Below are 26,163 nucleotides of genomic sequence, written 5' to 3' on the forward strand. Positions count from 1 at the left end.
TACACTAATGTCATAAAGACGCCCTCTTTGATTTTACTTTGCAACGTTCCATCTGTGATTCTGGAAATTCTGGTAAGTTGAGAAAAGCATCTACATATAGCTAGTTAAAAAATTATCAGAAAAAATGTAATTTTTAAAAATTTGCATCATATACCGTAGTCATTTTAACATCAGATGGGCTTAGGACAAGATTGTTGGCTGATGATAAAACTGGCAGAAATTTGTAATTTTTGTTGTCGAGTTTGAAGTTATCCCAACCTGTCCTGGCATTGTGAGGTCTTTGTATCCTCTTTCATTGAGCCAAGCAGTGGAAAGCAACCTGACTGGGATCCATTTGGATCCTGTTTTCCCTTTGTGTTAAATAATCCTTTGGTCCTTATTCTCCTGAAAATAAGGATTTTTCTGGATTGGGATGTTGCTTACCTGACTGTTCGTGTTACTGATCTATTCTTGTCTATCACTCCTTGTATGTAATTGAAATTGAATATTGGAACTTGCCCCTCGGCCTTCTCTTTCCCCCCCCCCGCCTCCCGGCCTTCTCTTCCCCGACCTCCCGGCCTTCTCTTCCCCCCCGCCCCCCGCCCCCGGCCTTCTCTTGCCCCCCGCCCCCGGCCTTCTCTTGCCCCCCGCCCCCGGCCTTCTCTTCCCCCCCCGCCCCCGGCCTTCTCTTCCCCCCCCCCCGCCCCCGGCCTTCTCTTCCCCCCCCCGCCCCCGGCCTTCTCTTTCCCCCCCCTGCCCCCGGCCTTCTCTTTTCCCCCCCCGCCCCCGGCCTTCTCTTCCCCCCCCCGCCCCCGGCCTTCTCTTCCCCCCCGCCCCCGGCCTTCTCTTCCCCCCCGCCCCCGGCCTTCTCTTCCCCCCCGCCCCCGGCCTTCTCTTCCCCCCCCGCCCCCGGCCTTCTCTTCCCCCCCCGCCCCCGGCCTTCTCTTCCCCCCCCGCCCCCGGCCTTCTCTTCCCCCCCCGCCCCCGGCCTTCTCTTCCCCCCCCGCCCCCGGCCTTCTCTTCCCCCCCCCGCCCCCGGCCTTCTCTTCCCCCCCGCCCCCGGCCTTCTCTTCCCCCCCGCCCCCGGCCTTCTCTTCCCCCCCGCCCCCGGCCTTCTCTTCCCCCCCGCCCCCGGCCTTCTCTTCCCCCCCGCCCCCGGCCTTCTCTTCCCCCCCGCCCCCGGCCTTCTCTTCCCCCCCGCCCCCGGCCTTCTCTTCCCCCCCGCCCCCGGCCTTCTCTTCCCCCCCGCCCCCGGCCTTCTCTTCCCCCCCGCCCCCGGCCTTCTCTTCCCCCCCCGCCCCCGGCCTTCTCTTCCCCCCCCGCCCCCGGCCTTCTCTTCCCCCCCGCCCCCGGCCTTCTCTTCCCCCCCGCCCCCGGCCTTCTCTTCCCCCCCGCCCCCGGCCTTCTCTTCCCCCCCGCCCCCGGCCTTCTCTTCCCCCCCGCCCCCGGCCTTCTCTTCCCCCCCGCCCCCGGCCTTCTCTTCCCCCCCGCCCCCGGCCTTCTCTTCCCCCCCGCCCCCGGCCTTCTCTTCCCCCCCGCCCCCGGCCTTCTCTTCCCCCCCGCCCCCGGCCTTCTCTTCCCCCCCGCCCCCGGCCTTCTCTTCCCCCCCGCCCCCGGCCTTCTCTTCCCCCCCGCCCCCGGCCTTCTCTTCCCCCCCGCCCCCGGCCTTCTCTTCCCCCCCGCCCCCGGCCTTCTCTTCCCCCCCGCCCCCGGCCTTCTCTTCCCCCCCGCCCCCGGCCTTCTCTTCCCCCCCGCCCCCGGCCTTCTCTTCCCCCCCGCCCCCGGCCTTCTCTTCCCCCCCGCCCCCGGCCTTCTCTTCCCCCCCGCCCCCGGCCTTCTCTTCCCCCCCGCCCCCGGCCTTCTCTTTCCCCCGCCCCCGGCCTTCTCTTTCCCCCCCCTCCCGGCCTTCTCTTTCCCCCCCCTCCCGGCCTTCTCTTTCCCCCCCCTCCCGGCCTTCTCTTTCCCCCCCCTCCCGGCCTTCTCTTTCCCCCCCCTCCCGGCCTTCTCTTTCCCCCCCCTCCCGGCCTTCTCTTTCCCCCCCCTCCCGGCCTTCTCTTTCCCCCCCCTCCCGGCCTTCTCTTTCCCCCCCCTCCCGGCCTTCTCTTTCCCCCCCCTCCCGGCCTTCTCTTTCCCCCCCCTCCCGGCCTTCTCTTTCCCCCCCCTCCCGGCCTTCTCTTTCCCCCCCCTCCCGGCCTTCTCTTTCCCCCCCCTCCCGGCCTTCTCTTTCCCCCCCCTCCCGGCCTTCTCTTTCCCCCCCCTCCCGGCCTTCTCTTTCCCCCCCCTCCCGGCCTTCTCTTCCCCCCCCCTCCCGGCCTTCTCTTCCGCCCCCCTCCCGGCCTTCTCTTCCGCCCCCTCCCGGCCTTCTCTTCCGCCCCCTCCCGGCCTTCTCTTCCCCCCCCTCCCGGCCTTCTCTTCCCCCCCCTCCCGGCCTTCTCTTCCCCCCCCCCCCCCTCCCGGCCTTCTCTTTCCCCCCCCCCCCCCCTCCCGGCCTTCTCTTCCCCCCCTCCCGGCCTTCTCTTCCCCCCCCCCCCCCCCCTCCCGGCCTTCTCTTTCCCCCCCCTCCCGGCCTTCTCTTCCCCCCCCCCCCCCCCCCCCTCCCGGCCTTCTCTTCCCCCCCCCCCCCCCCCTCCCGGCCTTCTCTTCCCCCCCCCCCCCCCTCCCGGCCTTCTCTTCCCCCCCTCCCGGCCTTCTCTTCCCCCCCCCCCCCCCTCCCGGCCTTCTCTTCCCCCCCCTCCCGGCCTTCTCTTCCCCCCCCCTCCCGGCCTTCTCTTCCCCCCCCCCCCCCCCCCCTCCCGGCCTTCTCTTCCCCCCCCCCCTCCCGGCCTTCTCTTCCCCCCCCCCCTCCCGGCCTTCTCTTCCCCCCCCCCCCCCCTCCCGGCCTTCTCTTCCCCCCCCCCCCCTCCCGGCCTTCTCTCCCCCCCCCTCCCGGCCTTCTCTCCCCCCCCTCCCGGCCTTCTCTCCCCCCCCTCCCGGCCTTCTCTTCCCCCCCCTCCCGGCCTTCTCTTCCCCCCCCTCCCGGCCTTCTCTTCCCCCCCCTCCCGGCCTTCTCTTCCCCCCCCTCCCGGCCTTCTCTTCCCCCCCCCCCCCCCCCCTCCCGGCCTTCTCTTCCCCCCCCCCCTCCCGGCCTTCTCTTCCCCCCCCCCCTCCCGGCCTTCTCTTCCCCCCCCCCCCCTCCCGGCCTTCTCTTCCCCCCCCCCCCTCCCGGCCTTCTCTTCCCCCCCCCCCTCCCGGCCTTCTCTTCCCCCCCCCCCCCTCCCGGCCTTCTCTTCCCCCCCCCTCCCGGCCTTCTCTTCCCCCCCCCTCCCGGCCTTCTCTTCCCCCCCCCTCCCGGCCTTCTCTTCCCCCCCCCTCCCGGCCTTCTCTTCCCCCCCCCCTCCCGGCCTTCTCTTCCCCCCCCCCTCCCGGCCTTCTCTTCCCCCCCCCTCCCGGCCTTCTCTTCCCCCCCCCCCTCCCGGCCTTCTCTTCCCCCCCCCCCTCCCGGCCTTCTCTTCCCCCCCCCTCCCGGCCTTCTCTTCCCCCCCCCTCCCGGCCTTCTCTTCCCCCCCCCTCCCGGCCTTCTCTTCCCCCCCCCTCCCGGCCTTCTCTTCCCCCCCCCTCCCGGCCTTCTCTTCCCCCCCCCTCCCGGCCTTCTCTTCCCCCCCCCCTCCCGGCCTTCTCTTCCCCCCCCCCCTCCCGGCCTTCTCTTCCGCCCCCTCCCGGCCTTCTCTTCCCCCCCCTCCCGGCCTTCTCTTCCCCCCCCCCCCCTCCCGGCCTTCTCTTCCCCCCCCCCCCCCCTCCCGGCCTTCTCTTCCCCCCCCCCCCCTCCCGGCCTTCTCTTTCCCCCCCCCTCCCGGCCTTCTCTTCCCCCCCCTCCCGGCCTGCTCCATGGTTTTGTCTGGTTGAATGGGTCACTGAAAAGAGCCCAACTTGTGGTGCTAATTCCCCCCCCGGATGGCTGTTTTCTGCACGTACTGATAGGGTTTGTGAAATTGAAGGGTTTAGATGGAGTAAATAAAGAGAAACAGTTTCCAGTTGTTGAATGATTGATAACCGAAGGGCACAGGAGGAAAAACTTTTTATGCAACAAGTGGTTAGGATTTGGAATGTACTGCCTGATAGGGTGGTGGGTACAGAGTCAATAGTAGCCTTCGAAAGGGAATTGGATAAATACTTGAAGGAGGAAAAATTGCAGGGATATAGGGAAAGAGCAGGCGAGTGGGACTAACTGGATTGCTCTTCAAAAGTGCCGGTACAAAATCGATGGGCAGAATGGCCTCCTGTTCTGTACTATTGTGATTCTTTCCCCTTCCCTTCCTATCCCCTTGTCTCCTCTCCTGAAACTACCAACTCTTGCTGGGGTACATTTCTGTTCGCAGCCCTCCATTACCTTGTCCAGTACTTCGTGTGAGTCTAGCGAGTTAACGTCCCTAGCCCAGGACACTGTTATCATTTGTAGTCCCAATTGCAGCCCCAGCTGAGATCAGCTAACTCAGACAGAGGTGGATCCTGGGACTCTTCTGGCCTATATGACTATATAGCTGTGCAATTACCTGTCTGATTTGAATCTTGAACCGATCAAGCCCAACCTCATTCCAATAACTTGTTTTTGAACAATATGTGACAGCAGTTAAATTGGGGGTTGGGGAGGAGGGAGGAATTGCAAACTTGCAGTAAATGGAAGAACACAGAGTGTCTGTGACTCAAGAATGTTCTGAGCTACAAAAGCACTGAATCCATTCGGTTAAAAAGGGCTCTTGTTTAAAATCCTACCATTTTCACCCATCCTGGTGGTTATTGCTTAAAAATGGACTTTTGTTAATTTTGAGTGCTGTGAACTCCCACTGCCCTGAAGGAACTGACTCATAATGACATGCAGTTCCACGAACATCGGCCGCCCTCTGGCATCTCGCTCAAGTGACCATTCTTCATGCGGGAGCCTAGACCGCAGGTTTTCAAATCTTTGTGTGGGGAATCTCCTAGAAATATTGAAAAATCTTCAGGGATCCCTGTCCGAACTTTCCAAAGACACAGCTACCCAAAGGAAAGCAGTTCTATCATTGCAGAACACTTGTTTTATAAGTACACAGCAACAGAAATAACATGCAATATGCTAGTAAATACAGAAATTGATTATACATGAACAGAAGTTTGTTGACCTCAGGAACCCGATGGGATCCTCTGGTGGACCCCAAGCATTGGGTGTCTGGGAAGCATCGCAGCTCAGCCTAACTATGTCCTCAGCTGATGTCCACATATACATTTGCAGCAGGCCTCACTGGATTGTGATTAGAAGCAGAGATATTGTAGTGCCCCTGCTGCTTCCATGGCTGAGATAAATCAACTGAACCTGGAACATTTCTCTACCACACCACATTGTGTGTTTACCTTCTCAAGCCAGTGAGCGACCTACCTCAACCATTTTTATTTGCAACCTCTTGATTCCCAGCAAGTCTGATATCTCAGCATAAAATGCTTCAAAAATGAATAAACCATGGAGAGAGGGGGAAGGTTATTGCGGTTCTCTGCCAGTCAGGTCTATCCTTTATCCTCATCAGTAACCAACATCACGGTACAAGAAATAAAAGCTCATTGGAGTTCAGCACCTTTGAATGAAAGTGAACTGTAACATATGAATCTGACCTTGGTGGAGAGCAGGAACTTGTCAGTTTGATAAATGGGTATCCCTATTGTCCCCTGGGTACCAAGCTAATAGCCAGGTTTGGTGGAAATCATTGGGCTTGGAATTCTGTATATTTTAACTCTTCTATTGAAATTTGCACATCCTATGCTTTCAGACACAATAATCTGCATTTAAATCAAGGCTTTGTCCAATTTTGTTTCCTATTGCATCAGCAAACTTCTATTTGGTGATTACAGAACTGTAAAATAGTGGAATTTTACCTCACAAAATGTCCTTTTTGTGCTGTGTTGTCACGGATGCAAAATGGCTGCTATTTTTTTCCTCTCCTAAAGGCACTGACTCATGCTGGGGTACAATTCCAAAGGTGCTGGCAGTCTTTTGATGTATGAATCAAGGTCTCTTGGCTGGTATATGAGTCCAGCATGTCTACCAGCCATTCAATTGTGAGGGCATCACACTTGAACCTGATCCTGTCCTAAACTGACAGCTTTGCATGCACTTTCCAACAAGAGTTGCTAGATAGCGACATAGAGTGGAGCCTTGACCAATTGTCCTCTCACTGACCCAGAGGTATAACAACCCTATTGCTTCCCTGACTGAGATGAGCTATCTCAGCAAAGACCTGGGCTCAACCCTGGAACCTTCCTGGTCTGTGTGGCGATTCACTGGATAAACTCATTGAGCCACTGTGGGGAACGTGGTTGCTGCTGTTTTTAATTAGCCCACAGTATTTAAAAAAAATTAAGACCTAGCTGAAGGTCCAAGGTCTATAGCGCAGATATCCAAAGTAAAATTGGAGATGAGATAAATCAGATCAAAGTGATTAGATGACAAACATCTAGACCCCTCCTATTCTTACCTACATGCTCCTTAAGCACAGAATCAATTTTCCTATGTACACCGACGACACCCAGCTTTACCTCTCCACTATCACCATTGTCTCCACAATTGTTGCTGTGCTGTCTGACGTCAAATCATGGATGAGCCAGAGCTGCCATCAGAAATATTGTGATGAGGCCCCCAATTCCTTCACCTTCCTCAGTGTTCGCTCAGGTCGAATCTAATGATGGGCAACCTCCGTGTCCTGTTTGGCTCTGAGCTGAGTTTCAAAACTCCGCAAGAGTGCCTATTCCCACCCACATCATAGCATTCAGCTTCTTTCCCTGTCTCATTCCTCGCCATTGCCAAAACCCTCATCCAATGCTTTCATCATTTCCAGGCTTGATTTCTCTAATGCTGGTCTCCTGAGTTTCACTCTATACTAACTTCAACTCATCCAGGCTCTGCTGCCCATATTCTATCATGTATTGGGTGAATGCATCGTCTCGTTCACTTATCACCCATGTCCATGTGATTTCCATTGGCACCCCATCTCTAGCATTTGACTTCAAATCTTTCCATAGCTTTGCTCCAATCTATTTCTACTGTCTTCAGCCCTCCATGCCACTCACTCCCTCTTTTCCAACTCTGGTCTATTGTGTGTTGTTTCCCACCACTCGTGCCCCCTTTCTGTTTCCTAATCTGTGGCAGAGCCTTCAGCTATCATGCCTTTCTACTCTGGAATTGTCAATAAATCCCTTTATCTTGCTACATCTCTACCCATCTTCAGTAGCTTCCGCAAAACCTACCTTTTCAACCATGCCTTCGATCACCTTCCGTAATTGATTTCCCAACTCCAATTCCTACTGGATACATTACCAGTGTCCAATCCAATCCAAGTGCGAATTGTTGCCAAACTTGAGTTTTAAAATCCTGTTTGGTGGTAAGTTGTGAGGTCCTGGGAAAGAATGAGTTAAGATAGTATATAGTGCAATTAAATTTTGATTTCAGCACCAAGGATGCAGAGGGGAGAAAGAGCATTAAGATTGGTGTATTTGTAGCATGCAAGGAAGAAGAGAGCAGAATTTAGAGCAACAATAATTGTATATCAATAAAATAAAGAAGTTTGAGACAGATTAGAGGCTAGAGATGAGCGAGGGATTGCCTGTCACGTGCGAAGCTTTTTCCTGTATCCTGCCCAGGAATACGAAAAGGTGTCTGAAGACTCTCGCCAAATGTGGAAGGAGGATTAAAGTCTTGGTCAGACCTGGGCCTAGTAGATAGTTAATAGGTGTGAAAATACATTTACAAAGTGGCAGTCAAAATCGGACACACAGGCAACACTTTTATGTCCTACATTTATATTGCAGGAGTGTGGCTGGATGAGTTAAAAGCTTGGCTTGTTTTTAAATTGATGTGCATAGGTGTGTGAAAGTTGACCATGAGATTTCATTTAAGTAAAATTTGCCAAATTGTATTGAGCCATACTGACTGGGATTACATATTGTTCCTTTGCTCATAAGCTGAGGAAGACTGGAAAGATTTGTGAAAGGAAAGGAGAGCTGCAGAAGGAAATGAAATCCGGAACCAAAATTCTGGCAAGCCACCTTCTGATTTAAACATTTGGTTTTTGAATGTGTAAAAATCAGACTTGCATTATGAACTGCAAACCTACACAAAGAAGGCAGACAAAAGAGAACGGAAAGAAAGAGAGATGGGAGTAGAAGAGACAAAGGAAACAAATGGACGAAGACGACTAATTCCAAAAGAGGGCATAACTGTAGCGAGGGAAAAGTGGATCATATGTTCTGAAAAAGAGATAGAAAAATTAAATTGAAATGATGTAAAAAGACATATTGAAAGCAGATTCTGTATCTGTGAATCACTGGACATTGCAAATCAAGTCGCATTTCTTAAATTTGAAAATGTATCCATATTTCCATGTATCTTTAAATGATGTACTAAAGGTGATTGTGCCCTTTCAATATTCAAATCAGAAATATCTCCAGTATAAGACCAGTGTTATTAAATGGAAAATTTTAATTGACAACATTGATTTTTAAATTTTTTTTGAAGGTAACAACCTACCCTCACAACAGAGTCTTTTGTTTTGTCAGCTTTCCCCGCCCTTCATGAAAATGCCGACTCTTATTGGGGCTGCCCTCCAGTACCTTGCCCAAGTGGCCATTCTTCTTGTATGACTCTTTATGGTGAGTATCAGCAGGCTTTTCCACTGTGTAAGTCTTCACAGCAGGGCCTGAACCTGTTTTCACTCGATGTTCATGCAGATGTGAACACACACCCACTCACTTTCCAAATATAGTCACTGGATAGCAGTCAGTAGCTGGAGTCCTGGCTGATTTTCCCCGCTACCCCTTCTAAATCAAATGGCACTGGTATTAATTGTAACAACTCTACTGCTGCCCTGGCTAAGCTTTACTAACTCAATGCAGACCAGGAATCAAACAGGGGACTTTTTGGTCTATATGGCTTTTTACAATATTGGGTAGAGTCTTCATCCATTTTGCCACTGAGGGAGCCCTACAAAAACAAATGCGATTTATGCCTTTGTTGTAGGACAAAGTGGGTAAAAAGTAAACAGCTGATTAATCTTTTGTTTCTCCTAACTTAATTTTTTTTGTAACAAAATGATTGTTAGGGGGAAGGTGTAACATTGATTACAGAATGGTTTAAAAACACATGGGTTTTTCAAAAATGTTTCATAAGTCCAGTTGGTTTTCCTTGGTTTAGCTTATAGCAGGACTTGAGTTTACAGTAAAGTTCCATTGCCCAGTACCGTTAATTGGGGTGACAGTCCCGTTACAATGGAAGTGCTACCTGCTTTAAGTATAAATCCAAGTCCTTAATAGAATGTATGCCCACAATCATGGAAACTGGTTCCTCCCATTATCAATTTCCGCACTGATAGAATTTATTTCAGCTGCAGGAAATGGTCGAACTCGGGAACAAAATGTGGTGTCAGTTTCAAGCTAGGCTCACCACAAAAATAAATTACTTTCAAGTCGAGCAGATAGTTTACTAAGACTGAGGTTTTCCAGTTCATCACGCTTACTAATAACAGTGAATCCCCTAAGTGATTATTGTTTTGTGCTAAACAGTATTTCATTAAGAGTGTTCCAACGGTTTTACGCAAAAAGCCTTGACCCCCTCCATAATTAAACTTTTTTTTGTTTGTGTGTGGGGGGTGGGAGCAGGGGGTTTAAAAACTGAACAGAAGGACAAGATAGTTGACAAAATAGTAATGGCCCGGATTTTGCGGGGGTAATGACGGAAAAACTGTCAGCGTTCATTGTCATTACCCCTCTGAAATTGACCGTAACCTCAGGACTCAGCGCATGCGCAGATAAACACGGAAATCCTGAAGTTGCGGTCAGTCATTCCCTGCTCCGCCACAGGCTGCACTGTGGAACTCCCCATAGCCAGCAATCGGTGAAATAGCTTAAACTGATGAAAACTTCCCCTTTTTCATTCTAATATCGCTGTTAAACACCCCATAAAAAGTTAAGCCTTGTTGAAAGATGTGTAACTTGAGTTTTAACAGCATATTGACTGCTGAATAATTGCTCTGGCCCTGCAAAACTAATCTTATATTTGTGGAATGCCAAATTTCTCCATTATGATAAAAATGACTAGATTTAAAAATAATAAATATATTTTTAAAAAGTTTGTTTATGATATTTCAGCTTCTACCTTAATCCCATATGTATGTCCCAATCTTTATTTCACTCTCTAAAAATGTTTAAAGGTGAATGATAAAGGCTGCTTTTTATTTCCTTGTTTGCTGTCTGAGAATTTTTCAATGTGATTTGGCTGCTTGGATAGCTTGATGACATCACTGCTGCTGTACGCTGGAGATCCCCTTTTGACAATGATACAATCAAATTAAGGTCGAGAAAGCTAAAGATTTCGCCACAGAGATCGCGAGATCTTAATGGGCAGCTTTCTTCGAGGTCAGCGGCGATCTTCGCTGCTGACTGCAAATTCCAGGCCATTGTGTTCGCACATTGTAGATAATTGCACATTGCCTATAATATTTTTCCCTCATCATTTTTTTACTTCATCACTGAACTATAGATTGGATGAGTAAGGTTGACACAGATTATTACTAGGTGGGAGGTGGGAGATGCTGTCCATCAGTGTTTAAATCAAAGGTTGATGTAAATGAAGATTTTTCTTTTCTTTGCCACCCCTTCCACCCACTTTCGTTCTATAATCTCATGTCCCTGGGTCACATTCTTTTGAGTCCATCTTGGGCAGGTGCTGTTCTGAATTAGTCACAAGGATGTGCCAAGAGCAGGCTGATAATACACCTGCCTCTAATGTTTCTTCCTTTGATTGTGAGGCAGCCCCTGGCCTCTGCTCAATGTTCCCTCCCGCCACAGCAGTAGGATTGAGACTGTGAATGAGGGACCTTGAACCCATGCCTCATCCCTCCATCCCCTTTATGCTTCACTATTGGTGGCAAAACCATTTTGCTGTGGAATTTTCCTAAATCCCTCTCCACTTATTCCCTCTTGCTACTTCTCTACCCACCTTTGAACATCTCTTTTTAACAAAAAATCCTATCCCTTTAACTGAGTTTTCAGTCACCTCCCTATCTCCTGCTCAGTATCAGTGGATTTGCAGTTACTATAACTTCAATGTCACGTGGCCTCCGTCTACAATCATCCCCAGCATTATTAACGGTAAAATGTTGAAAATTAATGCATTATGTAGTCTAAATAAAAGTGCTAGCTTGGATGTAATCAGATATGGGGGAAATAAACACTGGAACATGAGAGAATACATAACTCGCTCTCCCTCTTTCCTGCCTCCTGCCTTGTGCTGGTTGATATGGTCTGAATTTTTGTAGGACAATTTAAGAACAGGAAAAGTCCATCAATGAATGATCCCACTTCACCTTCCAGCATCCTATATATTTTATAACACTGCCACTTCCCATTAATATTTTGTGTACAAATTGCACTGTACATGGTTGTGCCTTAAAGTGACTAATGGGAGAAGCAGTCTCCAGGCCAAGCACATGATGCAGATGTCCAATAAAAACTACTCTTAAGGTGATGCAGCTTACCCCAAAGTGTTAGCAAGCAAGTTCACTCCCACAAATTCACCACACAGGTCTGTTGCCAATCTTGACCATGTAATGAAATGGAGGGTGCCCATTCCCACAGGAGTGTATTACCTAATACTGGGTCACTCCCAATATCAGCGGTACTAGGCTGCCCACACATCCTTAGCTAGGATATGAAGGCTTGTGACCTAGAGGGATCTGGAAGATGGAGTTAAATTAAGAAACACTTTGTCAGAGTCTCAACACTGCAGCTTACAGCCAGGAGTCTTGTTCTGTGCTTATCCTGTGGCTTGTCCTAGTTGTGTACATGAATCTATTATGTGACATTCACCATTATTAAGGATTCAGCGGTAGGAAACAAGTAGTGATTCAGCTTTGTTTTAATATTGCTTTATTATGAAGTGTAATTATATATTTTCATGTTTATTTTTTGATCCTTTAAAACTTTACTGTTTTTGTTGTATTTGACTTATTTTTGTAGTTTATGGTCATAAGAATATAAAATCTGGAGTGAGAAAAGAACATTCAACCCATCAAGCTTGGCCCATTCAGAGTCTTTATATAATTCTACCACCACCACCTATTGATTTCCTACTTTGAGGAACACTAACTTTCTTCTACATCTTCAACCCTGCTTCTCAACAGACAATGATTCAGCTCTCTTTTAGACATGCTAATTGACCCTGAATTAACTACCTTCTCTGGGAGTCTGTTTCACATGTCTCTTATCCTCTGTTGTGGGAGTTTTCTAATCTCTCATATTTATCAGTGTCATTATAAATTGAATTATGACTTACCATGATTTTTAGTGGCTATTATAATAGACGTTTGTGGAAACCAGTGGACATTGTCACACTGCCTTTTCCTGTTCAATAACTGAAAGAAATTCTCTGTTCATTACTGCTCTGTGGCTAGTAGACATTTCAACCCTAGCAGCGCACTGTATCAATGGCAAAGAGCACATAGAAACATCTTACAAGTCAATCAAATCTCTTCTGATTGATCCAATTTCTCCAGCATTTGTACATCATATACTAGCTCTCCTTAAACCAAGCTTTTTGGTCACCTGTCCTAATCAATGTTTCCTCTTTTTTTTGGGGGCTGCGCGGTCCCTTTAATGGACTGCGTGGCCCATTCAAACTTCCGCACCTGCGCGGATTTTTGCATTGTGAAGCCGCCTCACTGGCTGCATGGCCACGCAGCTTAAAGGTAACATTGGTCCTAATATCTCTTTACGTGGCTCGGTGTCAAATTTTATCTGATAACGCTCCTGTGAAGTGCTGTGGGACTTTTAGTTCTATTAAAGGTACGAAATAAATGCATGTTGTTGTATTGTGTAAAATTCAGGCCTTTGTGCCATGGTCTCTAACTCCAGTTAAGGCCCTAGAATTTTAACCTCAAGTACTCATTCAAAAATTATACCTTTGCATTCATTTTTCAAATGAAAACTATACTTAAAAGCTTAAACTGTTTTTAAGCTCTTACAATGGTAGTTTCCCCCAACATTGGAGCAGCCATTCTAAGGTTGGTTGTTCATGTAAATTTTGGCCATTGGTCAGCCAGGGCCTCTCCTCCACTAAAAAGTACATGTGGAGGTGATGCTTTTCATCGAGCAGTGGCAGTTGGCTAAGAAGCTGAGATTGACTGTTACAACATCTCAACTCTCACTGGGAGGTCAACAGTAATGAGGTACTTTTATTTTTAAATTTCACTTCTTCCCTTGCAGCATAGCTCTAGCTGAATACTGCTGCATGCTTGACCAATATTAACTTTCTTTAACTTTGGTGCCTTCTATCTCGGCTGGTCCTGAATGCTGATCTCCAGGATTTTCTCTCTTGGAAGTCAGCAGAGTGGCTCTCTAGTGCTTCATCTGAGATAAAATGTTGGTAATGCTTGGTCAGGCTGTTTAATGTGTGTTATGAGGGTGGACCTTTCTACCGCCTTGGAGGTTGGGGAAAAAGGAGAAAGGGTCACTGACTGTTCGTTCTCCCCCCATTAAGTCTTGTTGATCAGTTTAAAAGTTCCTGAAACAGTCCTACCTGGTCTGTCAAAGAATGACGAGCAGTTACAGCTGTGTTAGAGTGGAGAGAAATTGGGGTTTAACTCCACCCCCCTCCTCACCACACTCCATTCAGACTGTGACTTTCCACAAAGGAAACAACCTTCCAGCCTTGCAGAATATAGCAGCTTTGGATGGGAGGGATTTACAAGGCTCAGTGGCTTCAGGTGACATCAGCAGTGGAGATGGCGCGCAAGTACTTTGTGCCGCTTACCCCAATCCATTGTCTATGCTGCTGTTTTTGGTTCCCTTATTGTGCACAGTGGGAGAAGTGTAAAATCTTGAGTGAGTTATATTTGGAGTCTGTTTGAAAATAAATGCATTGAATTGATGCTACTGAGTACTGTAGGTGCGAGTGTTATGAAGTGAGCAAAGACTGCATTTTCACTATGTTGAAATCAAGAGTCATTGCACAATAGCCTATCCTAACTCACTTGCCCAGGACCTCAAAACTGGAACTCCTTACTTCCCTCAGTCTTTACTTCATCATACAGTATCTGTAGTTTTAAAACCCAAGCTTGGCATCACTTACTCACTGATTTAGCTCACGTTCTCCTCTTTTCAACATTGGTGGTGTCTTGCACTATGAGCTAATAAATATCAAAGTAAGGATTGTCCAGGCAGGAGATATTTAGGTTACCTTTCAAGAATAATTTTATATTGAAAGTACTCTTAGGAACATAGGAACAGGAGTAGGCCATTCAGCCTCTCAAGCCTGTTCAGCTATTCAGTGAGATCATGGCTGATCTGTATCCTAACTTCATCTACCTGCCTTAGCTCCATAATCCCTTAATACCATTGGCTGGCAAAAATCAATTGATCTCAGTTTTAAAATTATTAATTGAGCTAGCATCTACTGTTTATTGCAGGAGATAGTTCCACACTTCTACAACCCTTTGTGTAAAGAAGTGTATCTTAACTTCTTTCCTGAATGGCCTGGCTCTGATTTTAAGGTTATGTCCCCTCGTCCTAGACATCCCCGCCAGCATAAAATGTTTCTCTCTATTGACCCCATCAATTCCTTTCAAAATCCTAAAAACCTGAATCAAACCACCCCTTAACCTTCTACAGGAAACTTTGTGCTATCCGGCACCGACGGGACCGAGCTGTTGCCGTCCCATCAAAACTGCCGGACAACCCAGCGCTAATGTTGAAACATACAGAGATTTTGAGCTCCGTATCTGGCAACAAACCCGTTAGCAACAGCTTCTAAACAGTCGGCCGTACCTTGCAAGCATCTCTGTAACTTAGCAACAGCTTCAGCGAGACCTTGCAGAGCCTGACTGGTGGAAAAAAAAGCAACGAAAAGAAAAAAAACCTAACAAAATGGCTCCTGATTTTTGCCGGTGGCTCGAGCATTCTGGACAGTTAACCTCCGGATAAACCGAAGTTTCCTGTATATTCCAGAGAATACAAGCCTAGTTTATGTAATCTCTCCTCATAATCTAACCCTTGGAGCCCTGGTAACGTTCTGGTGAATCAGTGCTACAGGCCAATATATCCTTTCTAAGGTGTGGTGCCCAGAACTGTACACAGTACTCCAGATGTGGTCTAACCAGGGCTTTGTATAGCTGTAGCAAAACTTCCTCCCCTCTTATATTCTAGCCCAATAGATATAAAGGCTAACATTCCATTAGCCTTTTTGATTATTCTTTGTACCTGACCACTACATTTTAGTGATTTGTGTACATGGACTCCTAAATCTCTTTGGACCTCCACTATTCTTAGCTTTTCACCATTTAAAAATTACTCAGATCTATCCATTTTTTGTCCAAAACGGATGACCTCACACTTACCTGCATTGAAATCCATCTGCCACAGATTTGCCCACTCAGTTAGCCTAACAATGGCTCTTTATAATTTTATGCTCTCATCTACACTGCTTACTATGCCACTTATCTTTGTGTCATTGGAAAACTTGGATATATGGCTCTCTATTGTGTTATCTAAGTCATTAATAAATATAGTGAATAGTTGAGGCCCCAGATCCTTGTGGGACACCACTAGTCACTTCCTTCCAATTCAAGTACATACCCATTATCCCTACTCTCTGTCTTCTCCTGCCTAACCAATCTCTTAACCAGGTCAATAATTCGTCTTCAATTCCATGAGCTATAATTTTAGTTAAGTCTCTTATGTGGAACTTTATGGAATGCCTTCTGAAAGTCCATATAAACTACAGTCATAGACATTCCCCTGTCTACTACTTTAGTTACTTCCTCAAAATTCAACCAGGTTTGTTAGTAATGACCTACCCATTACAAATCCATGTTGGCCCTCTCTAAACAGCTCATATTTCTCTGTGCTTGGTCACTTTGTCCTAATTATAGATTCTCTCCGTTCTTGCTACATATTGTACTTCAAACATAATCACATGAAGCACTTTCTGTTTTGGACAGTATATGATTACATTTCAATGTTAAAGCAACAATGCAGTGGATAGTTCTTACTAATGTTGTCCTGTGAATTATTGATCCTCAGAGTCACTGGTTTATGATAACTGAACAAGTAAAATGTTTTTTATTGCATGGGGTTTTTGCCAGCGTTCTGTGGAATGCGTTCTGCAATTCTGTTAATTTTGCATGAAAACCAGTGGCCTTCCTGATTGGTTAAGAAAACAAATGGAAACAGGTTCCTTGGGGTCTAACTGGTAGAACAATGGGTAAATTCAGGCAGTGGAAATAAAGAAATTCTAATTACCAAGGAAAAAATGACAGCCTGCAGTCCGATACTTGTGTCTTCCGCCTCCTCTAGGTGCTCAGCGTATTTATCTAGTGAGTCGTTGAGGCATAAAGACCAAGAAAAGTTTAATCTGTTTTGGCCAAGCTGATCCCAGCTAGGGTAAGGGTGCCACAATTGGCCTCGGTGCTTCTGGGGGAAAAAATAAGACTCCGAGTCCCCACAACCCCTGTTGGATGTGCGCAGATGTGGACATCAGAGGAAGAGGACAGGATCCGACTCGGTTGTGATGCGCTCTTAAGTTGAATAATGTAAAATGTTCACTATTTTGGCTCGTATATGGCCCCTTGGACAAGGTACTAGATTAGTGGCACATGAAACTGTATTCCAGCAAGGATTCAGTGCCTTTAGGGGAGTGAGGAAGGAGAACAGAGAACATTTTTGGACTAAAAAAAGCAGATTCTTCTGGAATGAGCAATGTTAGCAAATCATGCGGGAGATGTTTGAGTTGGTTAACCTGTTTTCCCTCAGTTTTTTTGGGAGGTCTTTTCACGACTGCATTTTTTTTTTAGTTAACTTTGAATGCTGAAATAAAAATCGAGAACACTGCTAATACACAGCAGATCCATCAGCATCTGAGGAAAAAGACAGCTTAACACTTCTGAGTTCTGAAGAGGGTTGAGAGCTGAAATATGGTAGAACAGTGGATAAACTCAGGCAGTGGAGATAAAGACATTCCAATTACCAAGGATAGCTGCACATTCTGGCATTTTCTGTTTTCATCACGGGAATTTTTCCAATCCTGGTCCAGGTGGATTCTGGAATCAGGCCTTCCAGAAACAAGCACAACCCTTCAACCACACTTGTCGGATGAAATTCATCTTTACGAAAGAAAACAAAATAATGTCTGTTTTCCTTCAAAATTAATTGAAATTGCAGGAATGTGTAGCTTTGAAGTGATCTTGTTATTGGGTCATTAATTACAGAGAAAAGCAGGCATTCTTCCATTCTTCCATATGAGGAATTCCCCCCCCCCCCCCCCCCCAAGCAAGGTGTTTTATTGGGAAGATGGAAACAGAGGCTTAATTTCTATTCTTTCACCCTGTGACTGGAGCTTGCACCAACCCAGCCTCAGTCTGATGCAAATTAAAACCCGAGTGTTTGGGGAATCTGTACCCAGATCCCAAGAGCTAACAGTACGAGACTTACCCTACCCTACCAGTCTGTACAGCTGCTTCCAGTTTGGCACCAAGTCTCAAGCCATGAGGGTAAGCAGTAGTTTGGCCAGCAGGCGGTGCTGTTTTGAAAGTGGAAGATCAGCATTGCTGCTGGATCATCAGACATTGCACCTGAAGTTGAATATTCTTCTAGCATGCGAATGGCCTCGCTTTTGGGAGCATATTTACCAACTTGGTACTTGTTCATGATTTAAATGCTGACATTGTTTTGTAAATGTTTCCACAGGACAGAATCCTCAGAGAAGCCAGTCACATGACTCAATGAATTCTCCAGACCACCGAGATTCCCCATTGCCACGGAGAGGGCCATCGCCAGCTGAAAATGCAGCAGCACCTCCCAGGAGGGATAAGTTACCACCTTCCTTCCAGATGCCAGTTCGGCCTCCATATGGTGAAATTCCACATGGGATTCCACCCCCAGGCCTTCTGCCCCCTCCTATGCCACTTCCTCTCAACTCTGGATACGGACCACCACTTCAGATGCAGCCAGGACCCTTGCCCCCACCAGGTGCATTCTTAGCCCGACCTGGCCCTCCAGGATCTATTGTACCCCCGTTGCCACCAGGACTCCCTCCCCACTTAGTAGTGCCTCCTCCAGGTGCTGTTCCACCTGCACCTCACATCAACCCTGCCTTCTTTATACCCCCAAATGCCGGCTTGCCTCCACCAGTTGATAACAGAGGCCTCCCACCACCGCTATCGGATGCCTATGGCAGGCCGCCACCACTTCAGTACAACAGAGAGGAATTCAAACGTGGAAGGTAGGAATAGAGCACTATTGAGGCCTGTCCAGCTGAGCTGCATGATTTTATGTTTTTAGCTACTTTTCTAGCTCAGTGGTTAAATGGGTAGACGCTGAACCGTATAGACTGAGAAAAACCCAGGTTTGTGCTCTCTTCTATGCTGATTTACTCCATCACTACAATTGGGATTGAGGGGGATGATCAGCGAGTGTTCTGACTTACTTACAGTGACACTTATTGGGTCGTTTTGATGTTGGGTGAGGACAGGGTTGGGCTCGGCCATGGCACAATATGAGCTTTCCTGGGGAGTAAGTTGCAAGACTAATTTTGAGGGTTGATGAGGTTTGCATATAACCAACCGGCCTTAACTCTCTGACTACGTATGCAGCCTTTAGTTTCCTCTTTACATGCTGCGGTTTACAATTTGTACACAGTGGGTGAAAAGGGCAATATCTTCAGGGAATATTTAGACTCTGCTCCAAAATGAATGCATTGAAATAATGTCAGTGAGTACTGTATGTGGAAATCCCACTGTGTTGACATTAAGACTCGTCCCACTGCTGTATGCAATTGGCTGCCGTGTTCCCTCTGCTGAAACAGTGACTACACTTCAAAAAGTACTTTGTTTGAATATGAAGTGCTTTGGGACATCCTGAGGTCATGAAAGGCATCATATAAATGCGAGTTTGTTCGTTCTTTATTTTCACTGTAAAAATATATTCAAGGGATAATCTTTCTCATAGAGAAATATTGCAGAAAAGTACATTTAGCACATAGCAGACTGACACATCCTTACTTTGTATTTGTATTTGTGGAAACTGTAACAATGGATTAAACTCATTAGAAGCACATAAATAATAGTGACAATATTAGGTGATTGAATATTTGTGGTGCCAAAAGTGTAATAAAATAAACTGCCCCTGATTTCAAAGCTGTGCATCTTATTTCCAGGTTTGCAGGTTGAGAACAGTGGAGTTGGTTTCCCAGCATTTGTACAACACATACAATTTCTTATTTCTGATGGTATGAAATATCTATACAGGACACTGAAAATAAGATTCCCACCTGTAACTATAAGATTCTGTTTTACAGTGAAATGCAGAAAATTGTGGGTGATGGGGCTGAATAATTATAGCAATAATCAGTTAATAAATTCATTACTTAAAACCACAGGAATGAAGCCATTAATGTTTTTAATATAATCTATCTAATATCGAGCAGATTTCCCATGGCTTTGCTCGTGTAATTCAGAGGATGCGCTGTTTTATGTAGACAGGAACATTAAACCATGTTATGTGCAATGTAATGCTCTGTTACTAAGGGAGATCCGTGGGTAATTTGGCTTGTCCCTTTAAGGCCACATGGTCTTATTGCTGTAAATAGGCACATGCTGAGGTCATAGTCGCTGTTGGACACATTTTGAAGTCAATTAAAGACTATTGCTGTTGTTTCTGGGAGAGTTTATTTGAAACCAGCAAGAATTTCTCTTTTTTTGTACTTTCGTTAAGTGTGACATTGTAATGTTCATGTGATACCCGGAGTGGGAGGGATGTGCCAATCTCCTGAGGCATTGCTCACATGTAATCTGGGATTTGGTGAATATTTGTCATTTTTAGATACTAACCTACCCTCTTAAAACTGGTCTAAATAGGCAACTCATGGTTAATTAGAGGCCAATTGATGCTGTTGCAAGTTTCTCTAGATTGGCAGTTGTTTGGGGGAGGGATAAGGTTATCTCAAGATCAGAAAAAGCTGCAGGAAATAAAGGGCTTTCTTTCTCTTTGTGTGTGTGTACTTTTTAAGATTGTTCTGTTGTTATTTATGGTACTTCATGTCTGAGGCGATTGATGACTGTTTTATGTTGATTTATATGTTAATAAAGTCTGTCTGAAGTGTGACAGGCACACTGGACAACACATTATGGAATGTTGCAGCACAGAAACAGGTGATTTGGTCCAACAAGCTCCATGCTGCAGTCTGGCGTGATGAGACTCGGGCCTGAGCCTGCAATTCTTCCACACAGTAAGCTCCTGATTTTAGTCATACCACTGTGGAGTCCAAATGTTCTGCAAGGAGTGGAGAATAAAACAACAGGACCAATAATTCTATCAAATATTTGATGCTTTCAGCTGCTGTGTTGGAGGCTGGGCTAACATTCCCTCCAAATAGAATTTCTTCGCTTTCTTTTGCTGGACAGCAAGAAAAGAGAGGGATCAGCTCTGATCTCAGCTGGGTTAACATCCTACAGCCAGCCAGACAAGCTATGAATGGAGACCCAGAGGCACATGGAGCACCAAGTCTGCCAAGTGATTTTTTTAAATACACTGAAGAACTAGGCCATTGACGACCTAGTATGCATTTTCTGCCCCTATTATTAGTGAAACATTCTGAGTTATCACTAGTTATCTTTGCAGACATCACGTTTGTGCAGCATGATGTCTGAAGCGATTGCTGACTGTTTTATTTTGATTTATGAGAATCCATGTCCTTGCAGAGATCCTGACCCCAGTAGTCCTCCTCTGAACGAGGCAGAGTTTGAAGAGATGATGAACAAGAACCGAGCGATCTCTAGCAGTGCCATCTCCAAAGCTGTGGCTGGAGCCAGCACAGGTTAGTGATTCAGCAGGATGCAGGCCTTTCCACCCAATTCCTGTGCACTGAATAACTTGTTAGCTACAAAATTGTACTCATCTACGAGGAGTTCAGAGTAGAGGTATCAGTAAAACTCCCTCTCCCTCCGCTCTCACCCTGCCCGCCTCAGGTGGTGATCCATGCAGAGATATGGTTCCTTGGGCACTTTGCAGAACTCCAGTAGGAGGCGGGTTAGGTTGATTGGCTATGATAAATTGACCCTTAGTGTTAGGGGTTTAAATACGTGGGGTTACGGGGATAGGGTGGGATATGTGTTGGTGTTGGTGTAGGGATTACAGGGATCGGGTGGGATATGTGTCGGTGCAGGCTCGATGGGCCGAAATGGCCTCTATCTGCACTGTGGGGTTTCTGTGATTTCTGTGATTCTGAGACATTGTGATGAGCCTTGATTTTAACACAGTGTGGATGTAAAGAGGAGGTAGTGTGTGTAGGATAGGGTATCTGGAGCTTAGGAAGAACAAGAAAGGAAAGTTTGGAGGAATAATATTGATGAAAGCTACCTAGTACATGTCAGCACCATACCCACGCTTACTGAGGTCCTATATGTACAAAGTCTGCAGGCAAGCTCCATGTGCAGTGCAAATGAGGACAGAGTATGTGGTTATGTCTTGTCAGTTTGTGAATAAGCCCATTTGGAACAAGTACCAAGAGCTCGTTTCAGCTTCTGAAAGAAAATGGGTAGGTTAACATAGAGATGTCCAAGCCTTTGTCTTTATGGACTGCATAGGTGTGTACCATGGAGCTTTGAGGACACATATACAAAAACAACAATGCACATTTATATAGCGACTTTATGATAAGACAACGTCCCAAGGCACTTCACAGTGGCGAAACTTAAAAATAGACACAGAGCCAAAGAAGGAGAAATTAGGAGAGATGACCATAAGCTTGACCAAAGAGATGGGTTTTATAGGAGGGTCTTAAAGAAGAGGAGCCAGAATGGTTTAGAGGGTATTTGAGAGTCCAGGCAGCTGAAGGCACAGCCACCAATGATGCAGCGAAGGGGGATGCACAGGAGCCTGAGCCAGAGGAACAGAAACTTTGTGGGGGTGGCGGTGGTTGTAGGGCTGAAGGAAGTTACAGAGATAGGGAGGGTGAGGCCATGGAGGGATTTAACAACAAGGATGGGAGTTTTGAATTGGAGGTATTGGGGGACCGGGAGCCAATGTAGGTCAGTTAGGACAGGACGATGGTGGTAGGATATTGACAGTAGAGTTTTGGATTATAGGAGGTAGAATATGGGAGGCCAGGCAGGAGAGCATTGGAGTACAGGAAACTTTTTTTTATCCGGCACGGACGGGACCAACGTGTTGCCGGTTCATCAAAAATTCCGGATAACCGAACGCTATAGTAAAAGATACGGAGCTGAGAGCTCCGTATAAAGCAACAAACCCTGTTGCTTCAGAACAATGGGCACAAGTTGCTAGCGTCTCTGTAGCTTAGCAACAGCTGCAGCCACACCCTTGCACAGCAACAAATGGAGTAAAAAAAGTAATAAAAGTTACCTGAACCTACTCCTGAATTTTGCCGGTTAACCGAGATTTCCGGTTATTTAGGTGCCGGTAAATCAAAAGTTTCCTGTAGTTGAATCTGAATGCGACAAAGGCATGAATGAGGGTTGCAGCAGAAGATGGCTTGAGTTAAGAGGTGGAAGCAGGTGGTCCTTGTGATGGAGAGGATATGGGGTCAAAATTTGAGCTCTGCTTTGAACAGGCTGGCAAGGTTGTGAACAGTTTGGTTCTGTCTGAGACGGTGGCTAAGGGGAGGGATGCAATTGGTAGTGAGGTTACAGAGTTTGTAGCAGGGGGCTGGAAACGATGGCTTCAGTCTTCCCAGTGTTTAGTTGAACAAAAATACAGCTTGTCCAAGACTGGATGTTGGACAAGCAGCCTGACAGCACAGAGGAAGGGTTGAGAGAGGTGGTGAGGGGTAGAGCTGAGAATCAACAGCATATACGTGGAAGCTGACCCCGTGTCTATAGATAATTTTGCCAAAGGGCAGCATGTAGATGAGGAAGAGGAAGGACCAAGGATGGGTCATTAGGGGACTCCAGGGGTGACGGTGCACAGGCAGGAAAAGAAATCATTGCTAGAGATGCTGTGACTGTGATTAGATAGGGAAGAGTGGAACCAAATGAAGGCAGTCCCACCGTGCTGGACAGTAGAGGAGAAGCATTGAATGAGGATGGTCTGTGTTCTAATTAATTTACATATATCTCAAGTTACTTCCAGACCTTGGTGTTCTGGTTTACGATTTAACCACAAATGAGGCAACAATGCTAAGAATAGCCCTTTCAAACTTCCAGAACCAAAACATTTAAATAGAACAAATCAGGAAATAGTTTGTACTGCCAGGGCTTAGGGGCCACATCTGGCCCACAGACTGCAATTTGGATCCCTCCAGGTTAATGCTTTAGATGCACCAATTTGTGCATTTGTGTAAAGTTCTGAAGTGGGCTCAGTTTTTCAACCTTTGTGTTATACAGGGGACTATGGGAATGCGATCGAGACGTTGCTTACGGCCATCGCCCTGATTAGACAGTCGAAAGTTGCTGCAGATGACCGCTGCAAGGTTCTAGTCAGCTCCCTGCAGGATTGCCTCCACGGAATTGAGTCCAAGTCATATGGGTCAGGATCCAGGTAAGCAGATAAAAAGAATCACCTCAGTTGTCTTAGGTTGAAACTGCTATCGCTTGTGGAAGTGTGCAGATTATTCTTGTATAATGGCACCCATATGGGCAGGAAGATTGCTGCTATCCTTGTCGAGCAAAACACTTAACAATCTAGTATGTCACAAGCTTGTATTGGCAGAGTTATTGGGCTAGGTTTTCATTGGGCCGTGGAGGCGCGATTGGAGGCGTGTGGGGGGTTAAAATTGCAAAAACTGGCGGGCGGGCCCAACCCCGCCTCCACGCAATTTTCATTAATTCGTGTCTAATGGTTTCGTCTCCGTCCCACTTCTAAGAGGTGGGATAGGCCGTTAAGGCCCTTAACAAGCACTAAATTGCCTCTATAATGCCATTTTGAAAGGCCTTTGTGATTTTAACCCTTTTCCCACATGAAACACGCCTGTTCTGAAACACGATGGTGAAACCTGGCGGGAGCACAATTGGATTGCTGACTATCAGCTGCTGGTCAACCATTAAAGAGGAGATTTGATCAGCCATCATTTGCAGGTGGCAGGACTTTGTAGTCTCAGGTCTGGGGGAACTTTTAGAAGGCATAACCACAGCTGTGGAAGTTTGGAGCCTGATACCCATCTCCAGTGTGACCTCCTGGGAAACCCCTCTCGCAACATTCACTGAGCGCTTCTTCAACTGAGGCATATACCAGAAGCATGGGAGCCATTTATTTCCTTTCCTCCTGGACATCAGATTCGGATGAAGACCAGCCGTGGCAGCAGCAGAACCATGAACAACAACAGCACCAACAGCAGGATCGCCAAGCTGCTGCTCACCTACCTGAAGCTGCATAGGTCAGAAGGCGCTAGAGCGCGACCACATTGCTGCCCGGGATGCAAGGAATGCACTCATCTTGGCCAGATTTGCTTAGCCTAGCCAATCAAGCACTTTTGCCTCGCAGCTTCTTACCTGAGCATCGACAATGGCCAAGGACCAGCGGATTCCTAGCAATTTGACCACCATACTGACAATTGCAAGTAATCCTAAGCCCTCAATGTGAAAGTCCTATTCGCGAAATGACACACGCCACAACTGCCTAGCCATCAGATTTTCTATTTACATTATTCATCTGATGGCTTTTCCACACAAAACATCAAATTTCACCCAAGTGACTACCCTTGTGACTATTTGTGCAGTATCTTTTTCTTACGCGTGCTCCTACGTGGTGCTTCCCCTGTGGCTTCAGCAGATGTGGAGGCCCCTTGCTCACTTTCCTGCTGCTCCTGTCTTGACACCTTTGGCGGGCGTCTCTGGGGTGGCGAACCTGTGAGGGCTCGTCACCAGCCTGCTGCCCCTGTGGCTGTGCAGGGGTAGAGAGCCGATCTCAGTTGGGTGTGGACTCTGGTGGGGCTCTGACCGAGGGCTCTAGTGGCATGGAAATGTGAGCGCTTGGAGAGGAGCCCCCACTTCCTTGATGTCTGCCACCAACTTCCCTCTCATGGGTCAGGTCCCCCTCAGCGCTTGCAAGTGGCTTGAGAGCACCTTGCTGCACATCAGGGGGGCCACAGGGGCCTGTATCTGCACTGGCAGTCTTACTCGGAAGGACTTCCATGAAGGTCTGGTATCTCTGTTCCATAGATGCCCATCGCTCCTCCAGAGATGTCATTCTATTCTGAACACTCGCCATGTTTTCTGCACTCTGGCGACTTATCACCTCCACGGAGGTTGCCGTCCTTTCCATGGTGATGCGTTCATGCGCCAATGACTCCACAAAGGCTCTGCTCATGTTCGCTATGGACTCCTCCATTCGCTCCACACTCCCAGCGACCCTGGAGACAAAACCTGCCAGAGACTCCTGCATCTGTTCCTGGAGTTCCAGCACCGCTGATCTTATGGATGGACCCAGAGGCAGAGGGTCGACATGCAGCTGAGCCGAGCTGGCAGAGTCCTGCGCCCTCCGACTAGGACTTTCCACTGCTGTCTCTGTCTCCACAATCTGCTCATGCTCACTTGTGAGCTGTGATACACCAGGTGACAACACTACTCTATGTCCCAAAGGTCCCACCGAGGTGTGAGTGTCTGCGCTGGTGCTGGGTGCGCTGAATTCTGCTGACGCTGCGCCCTCAGAGGTTGCAGCTTCCTCTGAGGAGTTTGGAGGCTCAGGCTTTTCCTCCTGGCTAGTGGGGACGGGTGCTTGCGATTGTCCTGTGGGGGAGTAAAGGAAAGAGTCAGAGATGTGAGGTCAAGGTTACATGCACATTGCATATTGCAGATGATCATAAGTCCATCTGTTAGGGCTTCAGAATCATTATCAGCGACTCATGCAATGTCAATTGAGAGAGGTGGAAAACTATTCTGTCACCAGCTTGCTGTGATGCACCCGTCTGTCCGTCCCCCACTTGCGCATCGTCCTCCAGTCCTACGATCTCCAGGACCGCCTCCTCCCAGGGGGTGAGGTGGGCTACTGAGGGTGGCCCTCCTCCTGTCCTCACTCTTTCCCTTTTATTGTGAGCTCTCTTTTCCTGCAATGAGGGAGACAAGTGGAGTTTGAGTGAGAATGAAGGAATGAGTGTAGAGAATCCATAGCATAGATGCTTAGAAGGAGACAAAGATGGAGTGAGGTGGCAATACCAAGGGCCCTCCCTGTGTGTTGTCAGTTGTT

General features: G+C 47.6%; 1 protein-coding gene across 2 annotated transcripts in view; it reads left to right on the top strand.

The window, feature by feature from the left end:
* Positions 1 to 26,163, top strand: part of LOC147106692 (cleavage and polyadenylation specificity factor subunit 7-like) — a 62,114-nt gene that overhangs the window by 28,252 nt on the left and 7,699 nt on the right. The window contains exons 5-8 of one of the 2 annotated variants that reach the window (XM_086007735.1): positions 8,536 to 8,628; positions 17,713 to 18,247; positions 20,724 to 20,839; positions 23,367 to 23,520. In XM_086007735.1, the coding sequence (XP_085863861.1) occupies positions 8,536 to 8,628; positions 17,713 to 18,247; positions 20,724 to 20,839; positions 23,367 to 23,520 (898 nt within the window). The remainder of the gene's footprint in view (positions 1 to 8,535; positions 8,629 to 17,712; positions 18,248 to 20,723; positions 20,840 to 23,366; positions 23,521 to 26,163) is intronic. The other variant, XM_086007736.1, reaches the window with a different exon arrangement.

The sequence above is a fragment of the Somniosus microcephalus genome, chromosome 15 (assembly GCF_052327205.1).
Source record: "Somniosus microcephalus isolate GS21.2 chromosome 15, FLI_Smic_1.0, whole genome shotgun sequence".
NCBI lineage: Eukaryota > Metazoa > Chordata > Chondrichthyes > Squaliformes > Somniosidae > Somniosus > Somniosus microcephalus.